This window comes from Biomphalaria glabrata, chromosome 17 (genome assembly GCF_947242115.1).
Source record: "Biomphalaria glabrata chromosome 17, xgBioGlab47.1, whole genome shotgun sequence".
Classification (NCBI taxonomy): domain Eukaryota; kingdom Metazoa; phylum Mollusca; class Gastropoda; family Planorbidae; genus Biomphalaria; species Biomphalaria glabrata.
Window position 1 is genome coordinate 1389506 of NC_074727.1, and position 27677 is coordinate 1417182.

Sequence of the window (27677 nt, forward strand, 5' to 3'; positions counted from 1 at the left end):
GAATTGGAGATGTTTTCAGTGATTTCTAAAAAAAAAAAAACAAGACATAATGAGATTTGACTTATCTTCTTATCTTATATAATACAGACGTTACTTCAAAAAAGAAGATGATTACGTCCTACGCGTCATGCATTTAGTCATGCATATTAACCAATGACTTAAATTCAGCCAAGTCACTGGTTTTCCTGGCTAGCTCAGGCAACCCATTCCATGCTCTAATAGCACTAGGGAAGAAGGAGTGTTTGTACAAATTTGTCCTAGCATATGGGACGAGGAATGTGCCTTTATCTTTGTGTCCATCTGAGTATTTTATTAAATTTTGTTTTTGTATTTGAAGATTATGGTTCAGTGTTTTATGTATGATTGCTACTTTACTTTTGATCCTTCTGTCCTGAAGGCTTTCTAAATTTAGTGATTTTACTAAAGGTAAAACATTCAGATTAAAACATACATCTTTTAACATGGTATCATTTTAATTAATTAACAAACGATGGACAATAACAAACAAGAAAAACAACAACTAACATATACAAAAGTCATTGCTATTTAAATATAAAAGCCAGAAATAAAATCTATAGATTTACATAAACAGATGTTTAAAACTTTATACTTTTACTTTTGACATTTTCTTTAAAAATACAAGTGTATAATATGGTCATTGGTTATCCTATCTGATTCAAGCAACCCGTTCCCTGCACTAATAAGGAAGTAACGGGATACAGTTTACAAAGCTTATATCAACTAACTCGGTCTGTCTGTCAGAGTTACATTATAGTGCTATTGCTTTTTATTTCGGGATCCTTGGGCGTCTCATGAGTCCACCCAGCTCTAATGGGTACCTGACATAAGTTGGGGAAAAGTAAAGGCGGTTGGACGTTGTGCTGGCCACATGACACCCTCGTTAACCGTAGGCCACAGAATTAGATGACTTTTACATCGCCTGCCCTATAGACCGCAAGGTCTGAAAGGGGAACTTTACTTTTTTTTTTAATGTTACCTAGTAACGGTTATCTATAAAGAAATAGTCAGTGAGATGTACTTCAATAACAGTCCTCTTGGGACTTAATTGTTAATAACGAGTCCCCACGTGACCTATAGCTAGAATCAGGTTATTAAGATCAATCAATCAGTGTTTGCGGCGTACTGGCACGTTCGTCCAGTGGTATTTTGGTCCCTACGTATGTTTCCCAGGTTATTAAGTGTAACCTCAATGTATCTAATTAAACTAATGTATGCAAATCATAAGACTTAAAAAAGTCCCAGGTAAACATATATACAAATAGTTTATTTATTATTAAAGTGTAATAACTGGATAAAACAACGTATGTTCTAAGGCGTTCTTAACCAAAAATAGTATGACACACCGCACAAGTCATTTATTACTAATAAATCCATGTATTCGGGGAAAACTTTCTAAACTACTGTATGATACACATCAGGGTAGAAACAAGGTCAAATAAAAACAACAACTTTTAAGGTCTAGGCTTCAGGTCATCAGAGGATTCGAAACAAATTATAATCATAAGACTAGAAAATACGTCATGATTGGGAATACCCCAAGATGGAACTCATTTGAGTATATATCTACTACATAATCAGAGTATATAAACATACAATAATGATAAAGATATACCTAGCCCGAAGATCTCCAGAGCAGGGGACACCTCTCCTGAGTACCCCAAGACACACGACCAGTGACTAACAAATATCTACAGCACAACATACAGCAAGGTCCAGTGGTCAAGCTGGTAACTTAAGAGCCAGTGGCAACTAAACACACTTTACATGAATTTAAATACCCACATTAAAGGGAAATCGCTATTACTATCACAATTAGTCAAAAAGTTAACTCCCCCTTATGTGAAAGCCAGTCTGTCTGTTTGGTAAAAAGTTATTTCATTTCTCTCACACCAATTCTAGGACCAAGTTGAAACTTTGCATAGCTATTAATTGCCGTAGACAATACATTTTTTTAATACAAAAAAAAGTCAATTAATTACTGTTAAATAATTATTTTGTTTGATACCAACAAAGGAAATCAATCCTTCAATATTTATATATATGCTCCCACGTCCATTCTTGGGTCAAGTGGAAGCTTTAAAAAAAATATTGATTGTACCTAACAAACCAGGAATCAATTAAAAAATTTAACCAATGAGTCAATCAATAATTGGAAATTAATTATTTTGTTTGATATTGAATAAGGGAAATAATTTTTAAGTTATTGAGATATATATTTGTAATTTAAGTGTGGAGTTATTTCCCTTAGTACTTTCAACTTTAGTGTCAGCAGAAGTTTCGAATGTTGATTGTAGGTAGTCAAACCAAAGAGTTCGCCGATAAAATTGGCAAAAAACATTGAGATACAGGCTGAATATTGCCCGCGGGCAGTAGTTTAGGTATCACTGACATACGGTAAAGGCGCACCACCCATCCCAGCTGTTGAACCATAATTTTTTTCCACATACGAACATATATGATTTAAATTACTTAATCATTCATACATTCATCGTAAATTGACTAAATAACTATTCATCTATTATATTAATTATCAATTCATTGAGAGAGAACAATGTGGTTAAATCTTTCATAGATTCTATTCTTTCAATCTATGAAAAATCTAATCACTGTAGCCTCTCATTTGCCTATATCAGTGTTTCCCAGACTGTGTTCCGCGGAGCCCTAGTGTTACGCGAAGCCTGAATATGTGTTCCACAATCAAACTGGAATAATTAATAATTGGACCATCACGTGAATAAAAATCTCTTTAAAAAAACATAAGAAAAGTTTTTCGGTATGTACTCAGCATGGCTCAGGATGGCTGCCTGGTCGTGCGGTTTGCGCGCTGGACTGTCGTTCGGATTTATCGATGGTCCCGGGTTCAAACCCTGCCCGCTCCCATCCCCCGTCGTCCTGCTGGAGGTTTGAACTAGGAAGTAATTATCTTCAACTCTGAAGGAACATCCGAAACATGTAAATCATTTTACAAACAAACATTTTCGCTTTTGGAGGGCATCATGAGGAACTGCCGCACATGGCATCAAATACCCTAGCTACTCCACTGGTATACACTCAGCATGTTCGATGAGTTCCATTAAGGAAAAAGGTTTGAGAAACACTGTCCTATAGTATTAATGGTATTCAGAATTTTTAGAATAGACAAATTATCTGTGACTGAATGTTTTTTGAGTTTCTTTATGACAAGTTTTGTGGGTGGCTGTTATTTTTTTTTCTTGGAGTGGAAGAGGACTTTTTTTAGTTAGGTTACTAGGCTTCAAACGTTTCATGTATTAGATGTTTCTTTTTTTCGTGTTATAGTTTGCTTATGAGACCGGCGTTTGCTTTGGAGACCGGCGTTTGCTTTGGAGACCGGCGTTTGCTTAGGAGACCGGCGTTTGCTTAGGAGACCGGCGTTTGCTTAGGAGACCGGCGTTTGCTTAGGAGACCGGCGTTTGCTTGTGAGACCGGCGTTTGCTTATGAGACCGGCGTTTGCTTAGGAGACCGGCGTTTGCTTAGGAGACCGGCGTTTGCTTAGGAGACCGGCGTTTGCTTAGGAGACCGGCTTCCTCGGTTGCTTACTTGCAGTCCTTATAAGCATTTTTTGCAAAATTGGGGCGTTTGGTTTTGATTTTGTGCGCTATGTGAATTTGCAGCTTGGGTTTTCTTGTTACCTATTGAAAACTTGTCATTTCCTGGATAGCAGAAGTATTTGTGGTTCATTTAGTCTTATTGTATATTCGCATGTTAATTAGTGTATACACAAAAGACGTTTGGGCCACGTGGCCTTCATCTCGTGGACCAAACATTCTTTGTAACTACTTGGTGCGGCAGGGTTGCCTATATGCACTTTTTTTTAAATTGTATTTTCTATACAGTCGTTCGCCCCTTACCCTTGCAGCAGTAAATCTGTGTTAACTCTTTCTCTCCGTAATTATTTACCACATTCTGGTGGAATCAACGCTGGTATCGTCAGTTAGGAGAGAAAGAGTTAATTAGTGTATATTATATATCTGCAGTGATGGAAGTCCTTGTGTTTCTAGGTACCGCTATTGAGCCTAGTAAAGATGCGGACAGCTTGGGACCATGTTCCCAAACTTTTTTAAATTGTGTGAAAATTGTCATTGATCTTCCTGGCTGATTCAGGCAATCCGTTACATGCTTTCATTGCACTAGGAAAGAAACAGCACATAAAAGAGGTCGTCTTAGCATTAGGAATAACAAGAAATTTTTTTTAATTGTTGTTTTTTTATTCTAAATATTACATTACGTTTTTCTTTAAAACAAAATAGGACAAGCAGATGTCCCAATCAATTACAAATTTTACACTCTGAGAAGTTGTCACCTTAGTTTTTGTTTAACTCTTTCTCTCCGTAATTATTTGCCACATTCTGGTGGAATCAACGTTGGTATCGTTAGTTAGGAGTGAAAGAGTTAAAAAAAACCGAAGGAGCGCGGTCATAGCGGACCCTAGGGCAGAGGCGGACTTGGCAGAGCAGATACAATGAGCGAGTGCCGTATATATAAGATAAGATAAGATAAGATAAGATAATTTTTATTGATCCAATCAAATGGAAATTCAGTTTGACTACAAGTAACCACCTCAGCGTAACTACTGTACAATAGCAATATAGATGCAAATACGAACAACATTCACACGCTTTGTATAAGAAACAACAACGTAACGACAAGGAATTCATCTATAGTCATCACCCACAAGAACATCCAGCGGCGTAGATCGAAGAATTAAGCGTATGTAAGACATCCAAGGGCGTAGCTCGAAGAATTGAGCGTGCACAAGACACCCATGGGTTACGCATATTTGCATTATATGCGCGGGCTTTGGAGCAGTGGTCCCATTAGCTACCTTTAGTCTGACTAATTCACTGCCCTTCGTTTGTTAGATTTTGGTTCAACGAAAGTGAACGGCCAGTGCAAAGAAGTTGGCCTACCCCCACCCAACTTCTACGCTATATCTAGCCTACTAATGATACATAGATGTATTTCTTAATATGCTAGAATCTGGGTGAGGACGAGCGGGAGATAATCAATTTAATACTAGGTGAAACATAGTAATCATTTTCTGCTATAAAAAAATTACAATCGAATTATTTATACTATTGTTGTTGTTTTTTTTTCTAGTACAAACGCTCTCCAGCACTGCTAATTCTAAAGATTAGTGTCGGCTGAGTGAAGTTCCGTTAGGGGACGAAACTTGTGGCAACACTACAATATAGTTTTCCTTTCACTTTATAACAAAAAAAAAATAGTGCTATGAAATAGGGAAGCAATTATTATTCAAAATACCAGCATTCACTTACATTACAATACTTTACCATCACTTTCGATGTTTGAACTAGTGAAAGTTCGGCGCCAGGTGTCACTTCTTTCATTCAGGCTGAAAATCATAAACACCTAGTGATCATAAAGAATTGTTAGTGAGAGTACTGACATACAAACACTTGCTACTAGAGATGTGGACAGACTCAAATACAAACACTTGGCTAATTGTTATGGAATGTGTATGTGTGTGTGGTGTGTTTCTATGGTGACGGTGGTAAGAGGTTAGCGATTGTTTGTGAATGATACAAGATATTTTTAATACAGACGTTACTTCAAAAAGAAGATGATTGCGTCCTACACGTCATGCATTTAGTCATGCATGTTAACGCATGACTTAAATTCTGCAAAGTCACTGGTTTTCTTGGCTGGCTCAGGCAACCCATTCCATGCTCTAATAGCACTAGGGAAGAAGGAGTATTTGTACTAATTTGTCCTAGCATATGGGACGAGGAATGTGCCTTTATCTTTGTGTTTCAGAGTATTTTATTAAATTTTGTTTTTGTATTTGAAGATTATGGTTCAGTGTTTTATGTATAATTGCTACTTTACTTTTAAGTCTTCTGTCCTAAAGGCTTTCTAAATTTAGTGATTTTACTCAAGGTGTTACTCTATTTATTAATCTCACTGCTCTATTTTGTTTGTTCCAGTTTCTTAATGTTTCTTATCTTCTATTTCTTCGGTTGAGGGGTCCCAAAACAAAAAGGATGCATATTCTATTATTAACCTAAGCATGGTTAAATAACATTTTAGTTTTATATTCTTATTTGATTTATTTAAAAAATCTTTTGATAAACATTAATGTTTTGTTTGATTTTTTAATAGTTTCATCAATATGGCGACTCCATTACAGTTTTTCATTTATTATAACACCTAGGTATTTTGCGTTTTTAGTCTGTGTTACTGGTTTTCTATCAATAAGATAAATGGAATTTATTTGTTTGTAAGTTTTTTTTTTGTATATCTTAATAACTGGCATTTTCCTGGGTGGAAAGACATGCTCCAATTTGATTTCCATTTCTGTAATTCTTCCAATTCTCTTTGTAAAATGTCTGTATCTTTTGTTATTTTTTTATTGTTCTATATATTATGCAATCGTCTGCAAATAATTTGACTTTTGTTCTTGAACTAATCCAATTTGGCAAATCATTTACGTAAATTAAAAATAGTAGTGGACCCAAGATTGTTCCTTACGGTACACCTGAGTTTACTGTTATTGGTGTTGATTTAGAGCCATTTATTATTACAGTTTGTTCTCTCCCTATCAGAAAATCCTTAATCCACTGATGCAATGGACCATTAATGCCAAAATATTTTAATTTTTTAAACAAACTATGGTGGCGTTGTCGTCGTTTGTAATTAACAGACGACAAACACGTCAGACGTGTCCAGACAAGGGACAGGATCATAGAGTATTGAGAAAGCTAAAAGCTTGAAATTGAACTAAATAGGCCGGGCATTATAAATCACACATATTTATTATTGTTAGTCTATAATGGATTTATTACAGGAAAACCAGTGACTTAGCAGAATTTAAGTCCTTAGTTAATATGCATGACTGAAGTAACGTCTATATTATATAAGATAAGAAGATAAGATAATTAATTACATGACTGATCCAAACTAATTGATACAATTACACTTAATGAAAGCTTTTTTTTTAAGTATACATAATTTATTTTTATTTTAACATTCACATTACTCTTTATTCAAGACACATCAGAGTATTAGTTTTTACATTATTCTTGAGAGAATTGACAAAAGATTTTCAATAAGACATTTAAAAATTTGCCCTTGTCAGTAACATGTATAGTCGTTGTTAAATTAATGTATGAAGGAGTTACGTTCCTTTGTTATGTATTCAAGGTATAAAAGGTGAACAGTTGACTCGCTATGTGGACTTGTATGTTTTGACATTGTCTGTGTAACAAAGGGAGCATTATGAGTAGGATGTGCCTCTATGACTGTGTGAATGTGAAACTGTACTATCGTGGTCGTAGGTTATATATAACCTATTCTTTCTTGTTATAAATCGGAGTTTTTTTGGATTTTATTTCATAGTATCTTTATAGTGGTTTATTATTTCCAAAGTTTTATGCTTGTAATCATGTGTCGCTTTAGCCTGCTGGCGTCATTTATATTCTTATTATCATCTGTCCCATGAATTTCGTCCTAAGGGTGCTGTGAAAGTTCGCCTATCAAAAACCACCTTCCTGGTCAGCGGCTGTTTGTAGCAAAATATAAAGAGAGAGCGGTCCATTCTCTTTTGTTTTCCAGTCAACTTTTCTTCGGAAAACATTTTTTTTTTTCGTGATCCCTCTACTGTACCTTGAAAGATGACTTATGACTGCGAGTCATGTCTTACAATATGACAAACCAGCTCAGCTTTTCTGTCTTCACGGTATTGAAGAGATCCCCCCTTTTTTTTTTTGCCAGCCAAACTTATGTCTTTTTTTCCTGGTATCTGATACCCAGAACTTTTGTGTAGCATATACTCTCGAAGGCTTAAATTGTTTCAACCTCTGCGTTCAGTGTCCAACTCCCTGGAGATTACTTGTCAGACTTATTGTTTACATTTTACCTGGAGGCAGATATTACTCTTCCAGATTTTCAACAGTCTGCTCATGGCAGCGGATACCAAGCATAATTTAGTGTTGTCTATATTGATTGAAATCGCTAAGTTTTCTACATAGGCTACCCATGTTGATCATTATAGAGCAGTGGTTCTCAACCTTTTAAGCTCGGCGACCCCTTTTTACAATCCACACTCTGTGGCGACCCCAGTCCACACAGCAATAGAAGAAAAGACAAGAAAAATCCATATTTTCGATGGTCTTGGGCGACCCCGGGCAAATCGTCAATCGACCCCTAAGGGGGTCGCGACCCACAGGTTGAGAACCCCTGTTATAGAGATACTGACGCCTTCTTCATGCTTAACTCAGCTCTTAATTCAGTTCTTTCATTACATAACTCTTATCACAAACTCATTCACAAATCGTCTCTACCTCTCTCTCTCTCCACGCCTCTCTAAACATTATGACCCACTTTCCTAAGCCTGTTTTCCTCAGATCTTCTTCTCTATCGATCCTCCCAGATGTTATGCACGGTTCGTTTCACCCTTACATCGCCCCCCCCCCCCCAACCGCCATTTCACCCTTTCATCCATATATTTATAGCTTTTATATAGCGCTACTTTCATGCGTATAGCATGCTCAGAGCGCTTTGGTCCAATCTCATTTGGGGGGGGGGGGTATCTAGGAGTTGGTTTTCCGTGCTGCCTTTAGGCGCTCAGTAAACACAACTCTGCCCTAGTCGGGTGTCGAACTTCGAGCCCCCTTCTAGCCATGCCAAGCCAAGTTCAAGCGTACTTAGCCTCTCGACCACGCTTCCCACCATATGGAACGAGTGATTCCAATGAGCTTTCTTGAAAATAGACCATTTAAGGAGTCTCATGTCCAAGCGTTGTCATATTACATAATAATCAAACACAGATCTTGGAGTCGATGAAACCACAAACAATTACATTTGCGTGTTCACTTTGGTATACTTCTTTGAGAAAACATCAAAGTAGAGTGATAGTCAAAGAATGAAGAACTCTTTAGCTGCAGGAGATTACATTGCCCTTGGCGGATACTTTGCCCTGGTTTTGGCTGTGGGAGTATGGGTGAGTAGACCAAAAGTTGTGCACTAATTAACTTCTAATTCTAGTTTCTACTGACTTCTAGATAGTTCAAAGCTAACAGACTTTTGGGAGCAATTTTGACCTATTGCCACATTACTGTTTGCCGAAGGGCTTTACAGGTAGAATTTGAAAGTCTTTTTTTTTTAACTTCTTTCTTTTGATGCATTGATGTTTGTACAAAGATTTAAGTTATGTAATTTCAATATTATATTAACAGATGTTTAATTGTACTTTCTTGACCTTTAGTCGGTATGCAGACACAAAAGTAGCAGTACCACTGGCTATTTTCTGGCAGGACGAAGCATGCATTGGTTTCCTGTAAGTAACTTGGATTGAAATCGAGAATCTAAAATTAAATTCTGAACCTTTATCTTGTAAGTAGCTTTGCTGGATTAAAAGTCTTTAATCGATCAACTTAAGTGAAAAATATATTTCTATCTATGTCTACAATCAACCAATCAATTGAACATGTTTATCTCTTTCTCTCTCTCTCTCTCTCTATCCATCCATCCATCCATACATCTATCTATCTAACTTATCTATCTAACTATCTCTATCTATCTATCTATCTATCTATCTATCTATCTATCTATCTATCTATCTATCTATCTATCTATCTATCTATCTATCTATCTATCTATCTTTTTTTATCTATCTATCTATCTATCTATATCTATCTATCTATCTATCTATCTTCTGTCTGCCTGTGTGAATACAAAAGGTAATTGCATTACAGTTTTACAGTAGCTATTTTTTGTTCTTTCTACAGGTGGGTGCATCAATATTTGCTACCGACATTGGTGCCCCAACATTCGTTGGTTTGGCTGGGAACGCCGCTGTCTCGGGGATAGCTTGTGTAATATACGAATGGCATGTAAGCTGTTATATCCTGTGACGTCCTGTGATATCTTGTGACATCGTATGACATCCTGTGACTTCGTGTGACATCCTGTTAGATTATCTGACATCCTTTGACGTCGCGTGACATCGTGCGGATTCCGTGACACCTTGTGGCTTTGTGTGGCATCCTGTACCCGTGTGACATACTGACACTATGTGTGACATTCTGCGACATCCTGTGACCCCGTGTGACATACTGACACTATGTGTGACATTCTGCGACATCCTGTGACCCCGTGTGACATACTGACACTATGTGTGACATTCTGCGACATCCTGTGACCCCGTGTGACATACTGACACTATGTGTGACATTCTGCGACATCCTGTGACCCCGTGTGACATACTGACACTATGTGTGACATTCTGCGACATCCTGTGACCCCGTGTGACATACTGACTCTATGTGTGACATTCTACAACTTTCTGTGACCCTGTGTGCCATAGTGACACTATGTGTGGCATCATGCGACATCCTGTGACCCCGTGTGTCATTCTACTTTTTCATGTGGCATATTGTGACACCCTATGACTTCGTGTGGCATCTTGTGTCTTCCTGTGACTGCATGTGACATCTTGTGACAACGTGTGACATTCAGGGACCATCAAGACGACAAGTCCAGAAAACATTCTATGCTATCCTAAAGAAATTTTCTTGTTGAAATCTAGTAGCATGAAGATTTAAGTAGAACCTTTTTTAGCGGCCCCTGAAAAATATCATGATGTCGGATTTTCAATATCTTATCTAGTTTAAGAGATCTAAACGGGACGGACAGACAGACCACACAAAACTAATAGCGTCTTTTCCCTTTTCGGTGGCTGCTATTTTTTTTCTTTTTAAATTAAATGTCCTTTTTGAATAATGAAGAGATCTTGACTAAATTTTTTTTTTTAAATTACTAAGAGAAAATAAATGCTTATTATGCTACAACCAATATATTAATTAGCGAGAGTTACTTTCCCTTGCAGGCTATATATATCCTGATAGCATTGGCCTGGATCTATGTCCCAGTCTATGTAGCAAGTGGGGTAAGTGGATAATGTTTTAGGTATTGTTTTTCTATTGGCTAAATTAGGCACCCCAAAAGTCATTCTTCAAGGTACAGGGGAGGGAGCACGGAGACAGGGGCGTCCAAAGAGAAGCTGGCTGGACAACATAAAAGAATGGACAGGCCTCTCTCTTCATATCCTGCCAAGAACAGCTGCTGACCGCGAAAAGTGGAAGGCTTTGGTTACGCAAATTGTCACAGCAGCCCTACGACGAACTGTCACAGCACTTGTACGACGAACGGTCACAGCACTCTTAGATGAGAAAGATGAGAAATTAGGAGGCGCAGAGCTTGCGCTAAGGCAGAGGGTTATTTCTTTTTACAAATCTTATATCAACTCAATCTGTCTGTCCGTCTATCTGTCTGATAAAAAAATTGAACATGTTTTTCTCCCATTTCCCATTCTCGGATCAAGTTAAAACTTTGCATAATTATTCATTAAACCTGACAATACATGGAGTCAATGAAAAAAACAACAACAAATAGTTAATTAAGTAAGTAAAAAGTAAGTAAAGTTCCCCCTTTCAGACCTTGTGGTCTATAGGGCAGATGTTGTTATAGTCATCTGATTCTGTGGCCTACGGTTAACGAGGGTGTCATGTGGCCAGCGCAACGACCAATCGCCTTTACTTTTCACCAACTAATGTCACGTACCCATTAGAGCTGGGTGGACTCAGAGGCGCCCAAGGATCCCGAAAAAAAAATCCCAGTCTTCATCAGGATTCGAACCCGGGACCCCCGGTTCAGAAGCCAAGCGCTTTACCGCTCAGCCACCGCGCCTGCCGATTAGTTGTTTGATTTCGAAATACGGGGAAATAAATGAGTGAGGTTCAAAACCAGAGAATATATTTTTATCTGGATTACCTAGTCCATTGACATACCTTCAATATGACCTTGACATTTCTCTTCACGTTTGCAGGTATTTACTATCCCAGAATACCTCAAGAAAAGGTTTGGTGGCACGCGGCTTCAAATGTTAATGTCGGGTCTGTCCTTTATTCTCAACGTCCCCGCCAAAATAGCGGTAAGTTTTTCAAGTCTGATTAAGTATGTAGTTTCATTAAAAAAGATTATCGTGACATGCACATGATGATTAAGTATGTAGCTTCATTAGGAAAATTATCAGGATATGCGCATGATTATTAAGTATGTAGTTTCGTTAAACAAGGTTATATTGACATTTACATGATGATTAAGTGTATAGCTTCATTAAGCAAGATTATCATGACATGAACATGATGATTAAGTATGTAGTTTCATTAAGCAAGATTATCATGTCATGAACATGATGATTAAGCAAGATAACCATGACATTAACATGATGATTAAGCAAGATTATTATGACGCGAACATGATGATTAAGTATGTAGCTTCATTAAGCAAGAATATCATGTCATGAACATGATGATTAAGTATGTAGCGTAATTAAGCAAGATTATCTTGACATGCAAATGACGATTAAGTATGTAGCTTCATTAGGCAAAATTAACATGGCATGAACATGATGATTAAGTATGTAGCTTCATTAAGCAAGATTATCATGTAATTAACAAGATGATTAAACAAGATTATCATGACATGATCATGATGATTAAGCAAGATTATCATGACATGAACATGATGATTAAGTATGTAGCTTCATTAAGCAAGATTATTAAGTCATGAACATGATGATTAAGCAAGATTATCATGACATGAACATGATGATTAAGTATGTAGCTTCATTAAGCAAGATTATCATGACATGAACATGATGATTAAGTATGTAGCTTCATTAAGCAAGATTATCATGACATGAACATGATGATTAAGTATGTAGCTTCATTAAGCAAGATTATCATGACATGAACATGATGATTAAGTATGTAGCTTCATTAAGCAAGATTATCATGACATGAACATGATGATTAAGTATGTAGCTTCATTAAGCAAGATTATCATGACCTGAACATGATGATTAAGTATGTAGCTTCATTAAGCAAGATTATCATGACATGAACATGATGATTAAGTATGTAACTTCATTAAGCAAGATTATCATGACATGAACATGATGATTAAGTATGTAGCTTCATTAAGCAAGATTATCATGACATGAAACTGATTAGTTTGAGTGTCGTGTGTTTCATGAAACGAAGGCTATTGCATAAATAGTATTTTTTTTTTTCGTATGTCTGGTGTTCAGAATGTGCAAGTCTTGATAATACGTTTTAAAATCATATTCATGTAATAAATTGTCTTTGTTTTATTTTTTGTAAACGCTTGGCTTTCGAACCGAGGGGTCCGGTCTCGAATCGTCGTGAAGACTAAGTGGTAAGGGCTTAGCTTGCGAATCGAGAGGTTCCGGGTTTGATCCTGGCGAAGAATGGGATTATTGATATCGGGATCTGTAGACGCCTCTGAGTCCAACCAGCTGTAATGGGTACCTGACATTAGTTGGGAAAAGTAAAGTTAGCTGGTGTAATAGACCCACTATAACAACATGAGCTTCAATAAACACTATGATTTTATTAGTCCCTATTTATGCTCTTTACTCCAGCCACTTGTTCTCTAAACTGACCTCCTTTTACACACAGTCCTGACACACTGCTGTTCACTCAACCATGTACACTCAAGGTCCACTGGTCATTTCATACACAGGCACACACACTGCACTACCAACCACTCAAAACACGTACACTTACTATCACACTGGCCACACTACACCTTCGTCAACCGTGGGCCAAAGACACAGATGACCTTTACATCATCTCTACTATAGATCGCAAGGTCTTAAAGGGTATTTTTTAAAAACTTTTTCAACAGCTACAACTCTTCGTAGATGATAAACTCTGAGAAGATCGCCCCACACTAACATGAACAAAAAGTAAGCTACGCCCCTGGTCCCATTTCCAATCATCTAATAACTCGACACGTGCAGTAAAACAGGGGGATGAAGGGGGCCAGAATTCGAGTTAAATCTCGGGACCATCGCGACGAATGTTCGATACGCATATAACACGACCAGGTAATCATCCTAACACGACCAGGTAATCACCCTAACATGACCAGGTAATCATCCTAACACGACCAGGTAATCATCCTAACACGACCAGGTAATCATCCTAACACGACTAACACGACCAGGTAATCATCCTAACACGACTAACACGACCAGCTAATCACCCTAACACGACCAGGTAATCACCCTAACACGACCAGGTAATCATCCTAACTCGACCAGGTAATCACCCTAACACGACCAGGTAATCATCCTAACACGACCAGGTAATCATCCTAACACGACTAACACGACCAGGTAATCATCCTAACACGACCAGGTAATCATCCTAACACGACCAGGTAATCATCCTAACACGACAAGGTAATCATCCTAACTCGACCAGGTAATCATCCTAACACGACCAGGTAATCATCCTTACACGACCAGGTAATCATCCTGACACGACCAGGTAATCACCCTAACACGACCAGGTAATCACCCTAACACGGCTAGGTAATCATCCTAACACGACCAGGTAATCATCCTAACACGACAAGGTAATCACCCTAACACGACAAGGTAATCACCCTACCACGACCAGGTAATCATCCTAACACGACCAGGTAATCATCCTAACTCGACCAGGTAATCATCCTAACACGACCAGGTAATCACCCTAACACGACCAGGTAATCATCCTAACACGACTAACACGACCAGGTAATCATCCTAACACGACCAGGTAATCACCCTAACACGACCAGGTAATCCCCCTAACACGGCCAGGTAATCATCCTAACACGACCAGGTAATCATCCTAACACGACCAGGTAATCATCCTAACACGACCAGGTAATCACCCTAACACGACCAGGTAATCATCCTAACACGACTAACACGACCAGGTAATCATCCTAACACGACCAGGTAATCACCCTAACACGACCAGGTAATCACCCTAACACGACCAGGTAATCACCCTAACACGAACAGGTAATCATCCTAACACGACTAACACGACCAGGTAATCATCCTAACACGACCAGGTAATCATCCTAACTCGACCAGGTAATCATCCTAACACGACCAGGTAATCATCCTAACACGACCAGGTAATCATCCTAACACGACCAGGTAATCATCCTAACTCGACCAGGTAATCATCCTAACACGACCAGGTAATCATCCTAACACGACCAGGTAATCATCATAACACGACCAGGTAATCACCCTAACACGACCAGGTAATCACCCTAACACGGCTAGGTAATCATCCTAACACGACCAGGTAATCATCCTAACACGACAAGGTAATCACCCTAACACGACCAGGTAATCACCCTAACACGGCCAGGTAATCATCCTAACACGACCAGGTAATCATCCTAACTCGACAAGGTAATCATCCTAACACGACCAGGTAATCACCCTAACACGACCAGGTAATCATCCTAACACGACTAACACGACCAGGTAATCATCCTAACACGACCAGGTAATCATCCTAACACGACCAGGTAATCATCCTAACACGACCAGGTAATCATCCTAACACGACCAGGTAATCACCCTAACACGACCAGGTAATCATCCTAACACGACTAACACGACCAGGTAATCATCCTAACAAGACCAGGTAATCACCCTAACACGACAAGGTAATCACCCTAACACGACAAGGTAATCACCCTAACACGACCAGGTAATCATCCACTAAAAAGTTTCTTTTTTTTTCAGCCAGAGATCTTTGCTGGTGCTCTATACCTTCAACAATTTCTAGGTTGGAGCTCTTATCTGTCAACTAGTCTGATATTAGTCATAACTGCAATGTATACAATCTTTGTTAAGTCCATTAAATACACCAGAGATCTTATTTGATCACATGTAAACTAATCAGTGAGTAATACTTTTAATATTTCTTACTCTTGACCAGGTGGCCTGGCAGCGGTCATCTATACAGACACGTTACAGAGCGTGGTCATCTTAATTGGTGCAGTTGTTCTCTTTGGTATAAGTAAGCCCCTTCATTATCAGTGGGTCAGTGTGTTATATGGTCAATGTTATATAGTCAGTGTGTTATATGGTCACTGTGTTATATGGTCAGTATGTTATATGGTCAGTGTGTTATATGGTCAATGTTATATGGTCAGTGTGTTATATGGTCAGTGTGTTATATGGTCAATGTTATATGGTCAGTGTGTTATATGGTCAGTGTACTTCATATATAACGCAAATGTTGTCTTGCGATTAGTTCTACCATGTACACCTGGTTAAGCATTTATTTTATTGTCCATTCAGAGTTTGTATGACCTACGACCTACACTTTGTTTTCTTTTCAATGCGATTCGAAGTCTATTATCATTTGAGGCCTAGAGAAAAGTCCTTGTCCAAGATAGGCGAAGAAGAGAAATAGAAAATTAAGACACTCTTCTGGCAAAGGCTTTGTTTACACCAGAGGTGGGAAAATATGTAGGTCATAACGGGGTTTGCTTGGTGGTCACGTGAAATTCTGCACTCATACCTAATCTTCGGAAAACAATTCCTTAATTATCTTGATTGTTTTTTTATTTACGAAGCAGAGAAAAATATTATGCATATTTGTTCTACCTTTAAAAGAACACATTTTAAACATCTTTGAAGACGTTTTCTCTCAGTTTCCTATTAACGAAAAAGGAATCATTCCGAGCTTAAAATCCTTAAAAAATATATTGAAATATAGAAAAATATACTCCTCCCCCAACCACCCATGTGACCTGATATACCAAAGCTACTGCTACCATTCTCTTTTTCATTACCACAGATTGTTTGGAGATGTGGGAATGTCTTGTGCGTGGCTGCTGGCTTTTAGCACAAAACTGATGGTGGGCAACTAAACAGCTGAAAATGTATTATATTTTATCTTGAAATAACATGAAGACGTTCTTTGTAGATTTATGGAAGTGTAAAGTTTATGCAATACAGACCAATATAACTTCAGATAAAATGAAATAAATGTGGTACAGTTGAGTAATAATAACAATAGTAAGGCTTGTGTTCAAGTCCAAAGATTAATGAGGAAGGCAGTATTTCCTGTGGCTACGCAGCCCAAGCTGTGACCCACACTAATGCAAGGCACCCGTTAGAGCACCGTAAAGATCTCGAAATTCAAAAAATCCCACATTATTTTGATTTCTAGCATTTTAAATCCCAAAAAACTGTGTGATTTCTTTACGTCAGTGTTTCCCATACAGTGTTCCGCGAGGTTTGAATAGGTGTTCCGCGAGGTTTGAATGTTCCGCGAGGTTTGAATAGGTATTCCGCGAGGTTTGAATAGGTGTTCCACGAGGTTTGAATAGGTATTCCGCGAGGTTTCAATAGGTGTTCCGCGAGGTTTCAATAGGTGTTCAGCGAGGTTTCAATAGGTGTTCCGCGAACTACTGGAATAATTAACTAGTAGACCACAACGTGAAATAATCTCTCTCTAAAAAATAAATAAGCAAAAGTGTTCCGCTAAATGCTCAGAACGTGCCAAGAGTTCCGTTACGGAAAAAAGTTTGTGAACCACTGGTCTACGTCATTCATGGTGGTTTGAGTCGATGGGACGATTCTCACTATCACCCCCCCTCCTCCCAGAGGTTGGCAGTGGGGGGGGGGGGTAAACGAATTCTTCCACCTGATTATTATGTTTAGTTTTACAAAGCTTATATCAACTCCCAGAGGTTGGCAGTGGGGTAAACTTCTTCCACCTGATTATTATGTTTACTTTTACAAAGCTTATATCAACTCCCAGAGGTTGGCAGTGGGGGGGGGGGGGGGTAAACGAATTCTTCCACCTGATTATTATGTTTAGTTTTACAAAGGTTATATCAACTCCCAGAGGTTGGCAGTGGGGTAAACTTCTTCCACCTGATTATTATGTTTAGTTTTACAAAGCTTATATCAACTCCCAGAGGTTTGCAGTGTGTGTGGGGGGGGGGAAGGTAAACGAATTCTTCCACCTGATTATTATGTTTATTTTTACAAAGGTTATATCAACTCCCAGAGGTTGGCAGTGGGGTAAACGAATTCTTCCACCTGATTATTATGTTTATTTTTACAAAGGTTATATCAACTCCCAGAGGTTGGCAGTGGGGTAAACGAATTCTTCCACCTGTTTATTATGTTTACTTTTACAAAGCTTATATCAACTCAGTCCCCGACACCCAATCTCGGATCAAGCTGAAATTTTTGCATAATTATTTCTTTTACCTGCCAACCACCAACAAGGAATCTGTTAGACACTTAGTTAGTATTATCAGGCCTTTAGTTAGTACAGAGACGCACCACAATTGACGGACTTTGAACGCGACAATTAGTGACGTGGCGGCTTATTTGGGTTCTAGGTTATTTATGTTTAATATAGTCAGTTGGTGTTACAATTTCGAAGGGAAAACTTCATATTACGGACTGAGACTCAACTGTGGCCTTTTCAGTGTTGAACGTCAGTTAAACCTGTGTAACGGTTAGACCATAGTTCCTCTATTTGTTACATGTGTAGGTCATGGCGTCACGCTGTAAAAACTGGCGCACAGGTTGCTGAGGAAAAAAGAACAACGCAGGCAGAAGAAAAACGCCAGAAAAGAAAAGCAAGACAAACGACACTAGCTCTAGCTGGAATAACCTGCCCTGTGTGCAGCCGAACATTACGGGCTCACATAGGTCTCACCAGCCACATGAGGAGGCATAAAACCCCAGTGCAAAGCCCTCAGCCCCCTGGATGACAAAGTGGTCATCATCGAACCACGATGGACGAACTATAGCCATAGACATGTGTAGGTCTTGTTACTTGTATGCATCTAATACACCCGTACTAGAAACCAAGACATCTCCAGAGTAATCTGTCGAAGTCAGACAGCCACCAATAACTACAAGGGCAATGTCTATCACTCAACACAAGAATAAAAAAAAATTAACCAATTAGTTAATTAAATTTTGGTAATTAATTATTTTGTTTTGGTATCTCGAACAAGGGAAAGAAATTTTACTCAACTGATAAGGTGGTATAAGTTGAATTAGTCCCCTTTAGTGTAGAAAGAAAAGTTTGTAAACAACTATAAAACTTGTTTTCATAAGTAGCTCCCTGACACATTGGTTACCGAAATGCCTTAAGGAGGCCCTAGCCCTAGAATTCAGGTCGCTCAATTTTTTTATAAATACATTTAAAAGCGATCACCCAGATACCACCTTCTTTCTCCCCTTATCCTTTTCCAACTGGTACAGACAAATTTAATTACATGACTGTTACAAACTGTTTGATACAGCTTTATATTTAATATCTTTATAAAAAAAAGTATTTTGTTTATTTTGCTTGTTTTTTAATCTAAATTCTTTTTAGCCTGGTCGGAAGTTGGTACCTGGCACAATTTAGTGGCAATGTATAGTCAGGCCATCCCAAACAAGACGCTAGAGAACTCAAACTACACCTGTGGATTCCCAAGAAAAGGTGAATTGGAAACTTGGTTGAATTCGTGATCTGAAGCGTATGTCCGCTTGCGAAGATTTTGTAGTTTTCATTACATATAGCAATTTCTATGATATGGAAATGTGTGGCTATTTCTTTATGGGGTTATGTTAATGTATACTTCTGTATGATTCTATGTAAATGATTATGTGGCTATTATGAGCGCTTTGGTCCAATCTCATTTGTGGACCAGTGGGGAGAGGGGGTATCTAGGAGTTGGTTTTCCGTGCTGCCTTTAGGCGCTCAGTAAACCAACTCTGCCCGTGTCGGGTGTCGAACCTCGAGCCCCCTTCTAGGTAGCCAAGACAAGGCAAGTTCAAGCGCTCTTAGCCTCTCGACCACGCTTCCCACATTGATCACTATTGATCGTCGTAATTATGTGGATATGTGACCATTTGCACTTGTGGTTTAATGAACCGTTGGGGCACCACACATGATCGTTTAAGATAATATCTAAAATCACAGCCCTATCTCCCTGCCCTTTGTGCCGCCGCTGGAATAATTTTTACTTGTTTCTATACTTTCATGTAGACTTCATGCACATTTGGAGGGACCCGGTCAAAGGAGACATTCCATGGACTGGTGCCGCCTTTGGTTTGACTCTCATTGGTATCTGGTTTTGGTGCTCTGACCAGGTGAGTAGGTAACAACTAACAAGCGAAATAAAAAAAGTACTTTAAAAAAGAGACCCACACTTACTACTATATCTCTCAATAATATAGAAGTTATTTCCCTCTTTCTATATCAAACAAAATAATTAATCACAAATAATTAATTAACTAATTAGTTAATTTTTTTCCCGATTCATGTATTGTCTTCACAAATTTATAATTGTGAAGATTTTTAGTTTTCATTACATATTGTAATATCTATGATTTGGAAATGTGTGGCTGTTTCCTTATGGGGTTATGTTAACGTATGCTTCTGTATGATTCTATGTAAATGATTATGTGGCTATTGATGGTCGTAATTATATGGATATGTGACTATTTCCACATGTGGTTTAATAAACCGTATCAACTTGTTTCGAGAATAGGAGTGGGACAAATACAAAATTGTGAACCAGACAGACAGACAGACAGAGTTGATGTAAGCTTTTTATAAAGTATTAGTCATTGGACATGAAATTACACTTTCAATTTCAACCTTAAAATATATTAATAATATAACAGGCCAAATACAATGGATTCCTTGACACATAGGGTTCATGGGAAAATAAAATGCTGATAGACTTTTAAAAGCGGGGTCACCCCGTGGAACAATCAGACAGACAAGTAAACTACCAGTAAACTTGAGGTAGATATTTTTGAATGTTTTAACTCTATCTCTCCGTAATTATTTTTCCACGTTTTGCAAGAAATTCTTCATTTCGCTCATTGCTATTCCACTACCCCTGTTATGGTTGGGCTTCAATAGCTTTGTTGTTTGTTATCAGAAAATGTTGTGTTTGATATGGAATTAAAGGGAAACGTATGCTCTTTTTATCTAACACAAAGTCAAGTTTTAAAAAATTAATTTAATTTAATGAGGTCAAATTAACGATGGTGTCGTTGATTAGGAGAGAAAGAGTTAAGAGCTGAGTCTGGGATAATGGAAGTTTTTCTCCTTCTAACCGTCTGAGCCATTGTTCTGTACGGGAGGAATCCGAACAGGTGTATATTTGGTTCAATCTTGCTGTCCCAGCACTCTAGGGCTAGAGGCAAGACAGCACGCAAGGGGCCATCGTATACAGTCCCTGTACAGCTGTGTGGGTGTTTGCTAGGGATGCACAGGATATCGCTCCGGCTTCGGCTCCGGCCGAATATAAAAAAAAGTACTATCCGGTGCAAGCCCTAGTGTTTGCCCTAAGAGGGCCCTTTGAGGAACGCTGAGGGGATAGTGACAGGGTTGCTAGGGCTCTCTTCCATGCGCCAATACAATAGACTAGATCCTTGGGTACCCCCAACCAGCCATATTACAAGATCTTCGGGGAACAGTACCAGGAAAAAGGAGAAGAGGCAGACAGAAAAAGCGATGGGAAGACAACATAAAAGAGTGGACGGGCCTGCCATTAAAAGAGGTTCTAACTAAGACAAAAGACAGAGAGGAGTGGAGAAAGACGGTCGACGAAACTTGAATGGTGCCCCAACGGCCAAAGAGACTACGGGGTAGGTAAAAGGGCCAGATTTGGGCAAAGGGGCGTTGCCCCTGTGGGGTAGATCCTTATACCAAATGCATTTAAGTTTCCCTTGAAATCTCTTTAAAAAAAATATTGATTCATGACATTGCTGAATGAAAGAAGGGAAAAGAAAGGAGATAATCCAGGGAAAACACATGAGAAAATTTAAAAAAGTGAAATTGAATGATTTCCCTTTGACAACTAATCGTTTTGACGAATGGAAATACTCTTACACTCTAGTTCTGTTAGTTACACTCCTGCTTTTTTCTCTCTCTTTTAAGAGGGTGACTTAAACTTTTATTAGCTGATATTTCATGTTTTAATATTTTTATAGCAGCTCGTCTGCTAGTAACTTTTATTTTTTTCGTTATGGCTAGTAGCACTGTTTGAACTTCTTGGACTACACAAGTAGAAAAAAAAAACACATCTTAGAGTTTAAACCAGCGGTTCTCAACCTTTTAAGCTCGGCGACCCCTCTTTACAATCCCACACCTGCCGCGAAAACCCCCCCCCCCCACTCAGACACACAGCAATAGAAGAATAGACAAAACTATTCATTTTTTTCGATGGTCTCTGGCGACCCCTGGCAAATCGTCAATCGACCCACAGGCTGAGAACCCCTGGTTTAAACTATCTTTAAAGTTTTTTTATTTGTAAAAATCTTTATTTAAAAACTTGTTAGACAAAATTTAGCTTGATTTAGTTGTCTTATTCCTGTTTACCCCTAGGAGAGCACAGCGCCGCAACCACACCTATCCACCAAACTCGGTTCTGAGCAGCTTTCTTCGTCTGATTCCTTGTCATTCCAGTGTCTTCAGACTCTTCCCTCTAGCTGTCCATTTCCTCTTTCCTTGCGGACTCCAATCAAGTGCCTGCCTTGCAAAATTGGTAGTTATTTGTCGATCTCCATTTTCGCTTTTCTTATCTTATGTTATAAACTACTGTAACGGTTATATATTAAGATTTATTAAGATATAGCTTTTATATAGCGCTACTTTCATGCTTATAAGCATGCTCAGAGCGCTTTGGTCCAAACTCATTTGTGGACCAGTGGGGTGGAGGGGGTATCTAGGAGTTGGTTTTCCGTGCTGCCTTTAGGCGCTCAGTAAACACAACTCTGCCCGAGTCGGGTGTCGAAACTCGAGCCCCCTTCTAGGTAGCCAAGACAAGCCAAGTTCAAGCCTCTCGACCACGCTTCCCACTGCGTGTGTGATATGTGTGATTTGTGTATATGTGTGATTTGTTACGGATATATGTGTGAATTGTAACGGATATATGTGTGATTTGTGCTTAATGTATTTCCACAGTACCTTAACTATAATCCTAGATGCTTGGGTGTCTTTTATTGTTTTATTACAGATGAGATATTACTAAGACATACACCGCTACAAATACAGACTAAAAGGGGCCAATGCCCAGTAACTATGTTCACTACTGATGAAATAGAATAACGAACTTTAAATACAGAATGGGCCACAGTCGAGTCAGTAACTAAAAGCGATATTATCTCTTCAAGAGACTAGCAGTAACTGTCCCTAAATGTTTACTTTAATAATCTCTAACCCAATACCTAACTAAAAGCGATAGTATCTCTTCAGGAGCCTAGCAGTAACTGTCCCTAAAAGTCTACATCAATAATCTCTAACCCAATACCTAACTAAAAGCGATAGTATCTCTTCAGGAGCCTAGCAGTAACTGTCCCTAAAAGTCTACATCAATAATCTCTAACCCAATACCTAACTAAAAGCGATAGTATCTCTTCAGGAGCCTAGCAGTAACTGTCCCTAAAAGTCTACATCAATAATCTCTAACCCAATACCTAACTAAAAGCGATAGTATCTCTTCAGGAGCCTAGCAGTAACTGTCCCTAAAAGTCTACATCAATAATCTCTAACCCAATACCTAACTAAAAGCGATAGTATCTCTTCAGGAGCCTAGCAGTAACTGTCCCTAAAAGTCTACATCAATAATCTCTAACCCAATACCTAACTAAAAGCGATAGTATCTCTTCAGGAGCCTAGCAGTAACTGTCCCAAAAAGTCTACATCAATAATCTCTAACCCAATACCTAACTAAAAGCGATAGTATCTCTTCAGGAGCCTAGCAGTAACTGTCCCAAAAAGTCTACATTAATAATCTCTAACCCAATACCTAACTAATAGCGATAGTATCTCTTCAGGAGCCTAGCAGTAACTGTCCCAAAAGTCTACATTAATAATCTCTAACCCAATACCTATTTCCTCACTAAAAATGTCGCGTTCAAAGCCCGTTTACTACAGTGCGTTTCTTAACCAGGTGTCGCTCAACACTACCGACGCTTCTTCAAATGAGAAGATAATTACTGCCAACGCTTTCGTGTGTTTTGGGCTTTAAGTTTCTGCTTGGGTATCTCGCACAAGGTGATGGTACCTGATTCCCAGGTACACACAATACACACACACACACAGGGATGCAGTCACGTGTACACTTTGTTCATTGTCCATTTCAGATCATTGTCCAGAGATCTCTGTCCGCCAAAAATATGAATCACAGCAAGGGAGGTGCAGTGTTCGCCTCTTACCTGAAGCTAACGCCTCTATTCTTGTGGATAATTCCTGGCATGATTAGCAGGATTCTTTATCCCGGTCAGTAAAATGTTAATTTAATCTACCTAATACTATTTTCCTGGACAGTTACATCTTATTCTAGTATTATTAGATCTTATTCTAGTATTATTAGATCTTATTCTAGTATTATTAGATCTTATTCTAGTATTATTACATCTTATTCTAGTATTATTACATCTTATTCTAGTATTATTACATCTTATTCTAGTATTATTACATCTTATTCTAGTATTATTACATCTTATTCTAGTATTATTACATCTTGTTCTAGTATTATTACATCTTGTTCTAGTATTATTAGATCTTATTCTAGTATTATTACATCTTATTCTAGTATTATTACATCTTATTTTACTGTGTGTTGGGGCGTAGTGGCTGAGTGGTAAGGGGCTTGGCTCCCGAACCGAGGGGTCTAGGGTTCGAATCGCGGCGAAGACCTTAATTTGGGTACTATACGTTGGGGAAGGTGCTGGTTGGTCGTTGTGCTGGCCACATGACACCCTTGTTAACCGTAGGCCATTGAAACAGACGTATTTTACATCTTTCTGCTCAACAGATCGCAGGGTGTGAAAGAGGAACTTTACTTTCTTACTTTATTGTGTCCGTTCCTTTACAGTCACGTGATCTCGGTGGCAGACGACAAGACGAATTGTGGGGCTTTAGGAAATGTGTTGATATCTTGATGTGATCACTCCGTTTTTCCATTGTCTGCTCCTAAATTTCATGAAACTGGTTTGATGCCCTCAGAGCTGATATAGTCAGGACCCGAGCGATTGTTACTATATATACACCAAGCCACATTAACTGGCTTAGCCACTTCTATTTCTGCAGGCCTAATTATTGTTATCGAACATAGTGCCTCGTGTAGGTACTGTAGCTTACTATTGGCCGTTGATTACTTAACACGCTGTATAGGACGTAGGTCGTAATCATCTTCTTTTTTTTAAGTAACGTCTGCATTTCATAAGATAAGATATTGTAATTATTTCTCATGCAAGATTTTACTTGTAGCCTAAGATATTATCCCCAGTCCTTTAATATTGATTTATCGCCCTTAAAAAAAATTGCATAAGAATAGCAACAAACTAGATAATGATCATTTCTGCTATAGCTCCCCCCCCCCCCAAATAAGGAGCTTGGCCTGGGACGGTTGTCCCACTCGCACCCTTTAAGGCCCCTCTCTGCTAGGAGCCAGATCTCAGCTAATATTATCTCTTATCTGACAATAAACTTGTTATTTTGTTATATATCTCTTTTATTTACTTGACGGCTCAAGAACTTCATTTCTTATGTTGATCCCAGATGAGGTTGCGTGTCCAGACCCAGAAAGCTGCCTCCAGGCTTGTGGCAACCCAGCTGGATGTTCCAACATCGCCTACCCTCTACTGGTGGTAAGGAAAATGCCAGAAGGTTCGTTTGTCATAGCAGTAGCACAAAGTCTATCCATGCATGCTAATCTTCTAAGTCGTTGGTTTTCCTGGCTGATTCAGGCAACCCATTTTCTAATGTCACTCTATCTATGGCCTCCTTCAGTCGTAAAACGACTATGATTCATCTTATGGAAATGAGATGAATGCCTGGGCATTAGCTGTGGTTGGAACGATGTCGCCCGCACATCAGTTCCCCCCTCTCCAAGCAGCTGAGGTACCCAAAGGAACGGCAGTGCCGATACAGTTTGGGGTCAGAAGCGTCACAGGTTCTGCCAGGGTGTAGCTCTGGGTGCTGCAAACTGCCTTAAGGTCACCAGCTCCTGATTTTTCCTCAGGGTTGACTCCCGAAGCCTTTCCCATGATTTGGTATAGCTGCAAAGCAACAGAGGTTAGAATTCAGAGTTTTCCTTCTCGTAGGTGGGTAGCCAGCCATGGCAAATGAGCCCCACCTACCCGAAGCTTACTGGTTAAGGCGCCAGTTACTCGCCTTTGTCCCTAATGTCACTAATGAAGAAGGAACAGTTGTATGAATTTGTCCTAGCATATGAAATAAGAATGTGCCTCTTTGTGTTTTAAGTGGTGCATTGTGGGACGTTAACCCTCAAGCTAACTCCATATACTAAGATTATGGTAATAGCTTAAACTATTAATCAAACAGGAATGATTATTAGAGGTCGTTTTTTTCGTTTTTCTCTCTTTCTCCCAATTGCACTTATTCTCTTTCTATCTCGCTCACCCCTTAAGGTATGTTAGGATCTGGGCGTAGAAATATTTCTAACCACAATAGCAAAGCTCTTATGTTTTGAAGCCTGTGGATTCCTAAAGAATTTACAGCCATTTAATAAGCATAGGAATGAAGCGAAGGGAGACCATTAGCATTATAATAGTTACACAATTAGTTTAACGTTACATTTGATTCAATCACGCTTATAACATGATGTAGAAGCACATGTTATCTTTTTTTCTGTGTTGTGTGATATTAATAACTTCTCTGTATGTTTATATAACTGTCTGTCCAGGATTGAGAGGACTGATGCTGGCAGGCTTCCTGGCCGCTCTCATGAGTACGCTGTCGTCAATCTTCAACTCGGCCACTACTCTGTTCACCATGGACATCTGGAAGCGGTTTAGAAAGCGCGCCACTCAGCGCGAGCTGATGATTGTAAGCAGAGTAGTTGTCCTTGTTCTAGTTATTTTCAGGTGAGCCTACAACATCAAGTACAGCGCAGTGCTAAATCCAGAGCCGGATTTAAGTTAGTGGAGGCCCTAGGTAGTTTGTTTGGATGCCAATAACTTCATTTGATGGTTTTAATAATAGGGAAAAAAACATAAGAGACATAAAAGTACTTCTAATTTAATTTTTTAGCTTCCATATTTTTAACAATTTAAACTGAATCTGAGTCCATGGGCTACTGCGCTGTCTGCACTGACATATATCCGGCTCTGGCTCATTCTATCTCAGCAGTCCACCAATGATAGTGATTTGTTTTAGCTTACCACAAGAATTACTTAAATAACCTCATGGGTCTAGTTTTGGTTGCACGTGCGTTAATCCCTTATGCAATTCTCCATAAAACATTTAGGAAGGCGAAAAAGTAATAAGAATAGCCTCGCAATGTTTTTAAGCAAAGCATAAAGTATTTTTTTTTAATTAGAAAAAATACTATTTCAATAGAGAGTTAGTGGGTGCCAACCCTGAGTTTGTGTGGAAAACATAAACTCTCTTTGTAATTTTTTTTTTGCTTAAAGTTATATAAAGATATACTTAATTTCAATAGAGAATTGGTTTCAGGGTAAGGATAATAACAAAACATAAGTATCTCATATTCATTGCATGTTAGTGAATTGGATTGTGCTGCGAAGAACTTTCAGTGAACATGATCTTACCCACAATCCTCACAAACCATTTGATATATAGACTTTATTTTGTGTATTTTGAGTTTTATGAAACGGAAAGTTGTGACTGGCAATTTTGTGTATTTTATTATACAGCATTTATGAGCAGTATAAAAGTAAAATATTCATAATTATTTCAGCCATAGCCTACTGAAG

The 27677-nt window shown here is 38.7% G+C and overlaps 1 protein-coding gene across 1 annotated transcript in view; it reads left to right on the plus strand.

The window, feature by feature from the left end:
* Positions 1-9036: 9036 nt before the first annotated feature.
* The window catches only part of LOC106073154 (sodium/glucose cotransporter 4-like), a 31787-nt gene continuing 13146 nt past the window's right edge, over positions 9037-27677 (plus strand). Inside the window, exons 1-11 of the mRNA XM_056014907.1 lie at positions 9037-9139; positions 9267-9338; positions 9790-9894; positions 10890-10949; positions 11889-11993; positions 15886-15966; positions 19306-19413; positions 19963-20066; positions 24078-24213; positions 25498-25605; positions 26645-26825. Of these exons, the coding sequence (XP_055870882.1) occupies positions 9888-9894; positions 10890-10949; positions 11889-11993; positions 15886-15966; positions 19306-19413; positions 19963-20066; positions 24078-24213; positions 25498-25605; positions 26645-26825 (890 nt within the window). The 5' untranslated portion in view covers positions 9037-9139; positions 9267-9338; positions 9790-9887. The remainder of the gene's footprint in view (positions 9140-9266; positions 9339-9789; positions 9895-10889; positions 10950-11888; positions 11994-15885; positions 15967-19305; positions 19414-19962; positions 20067-24077; positions 24214-25497; positions 25606-26644; positions 26826-27677) is intronic.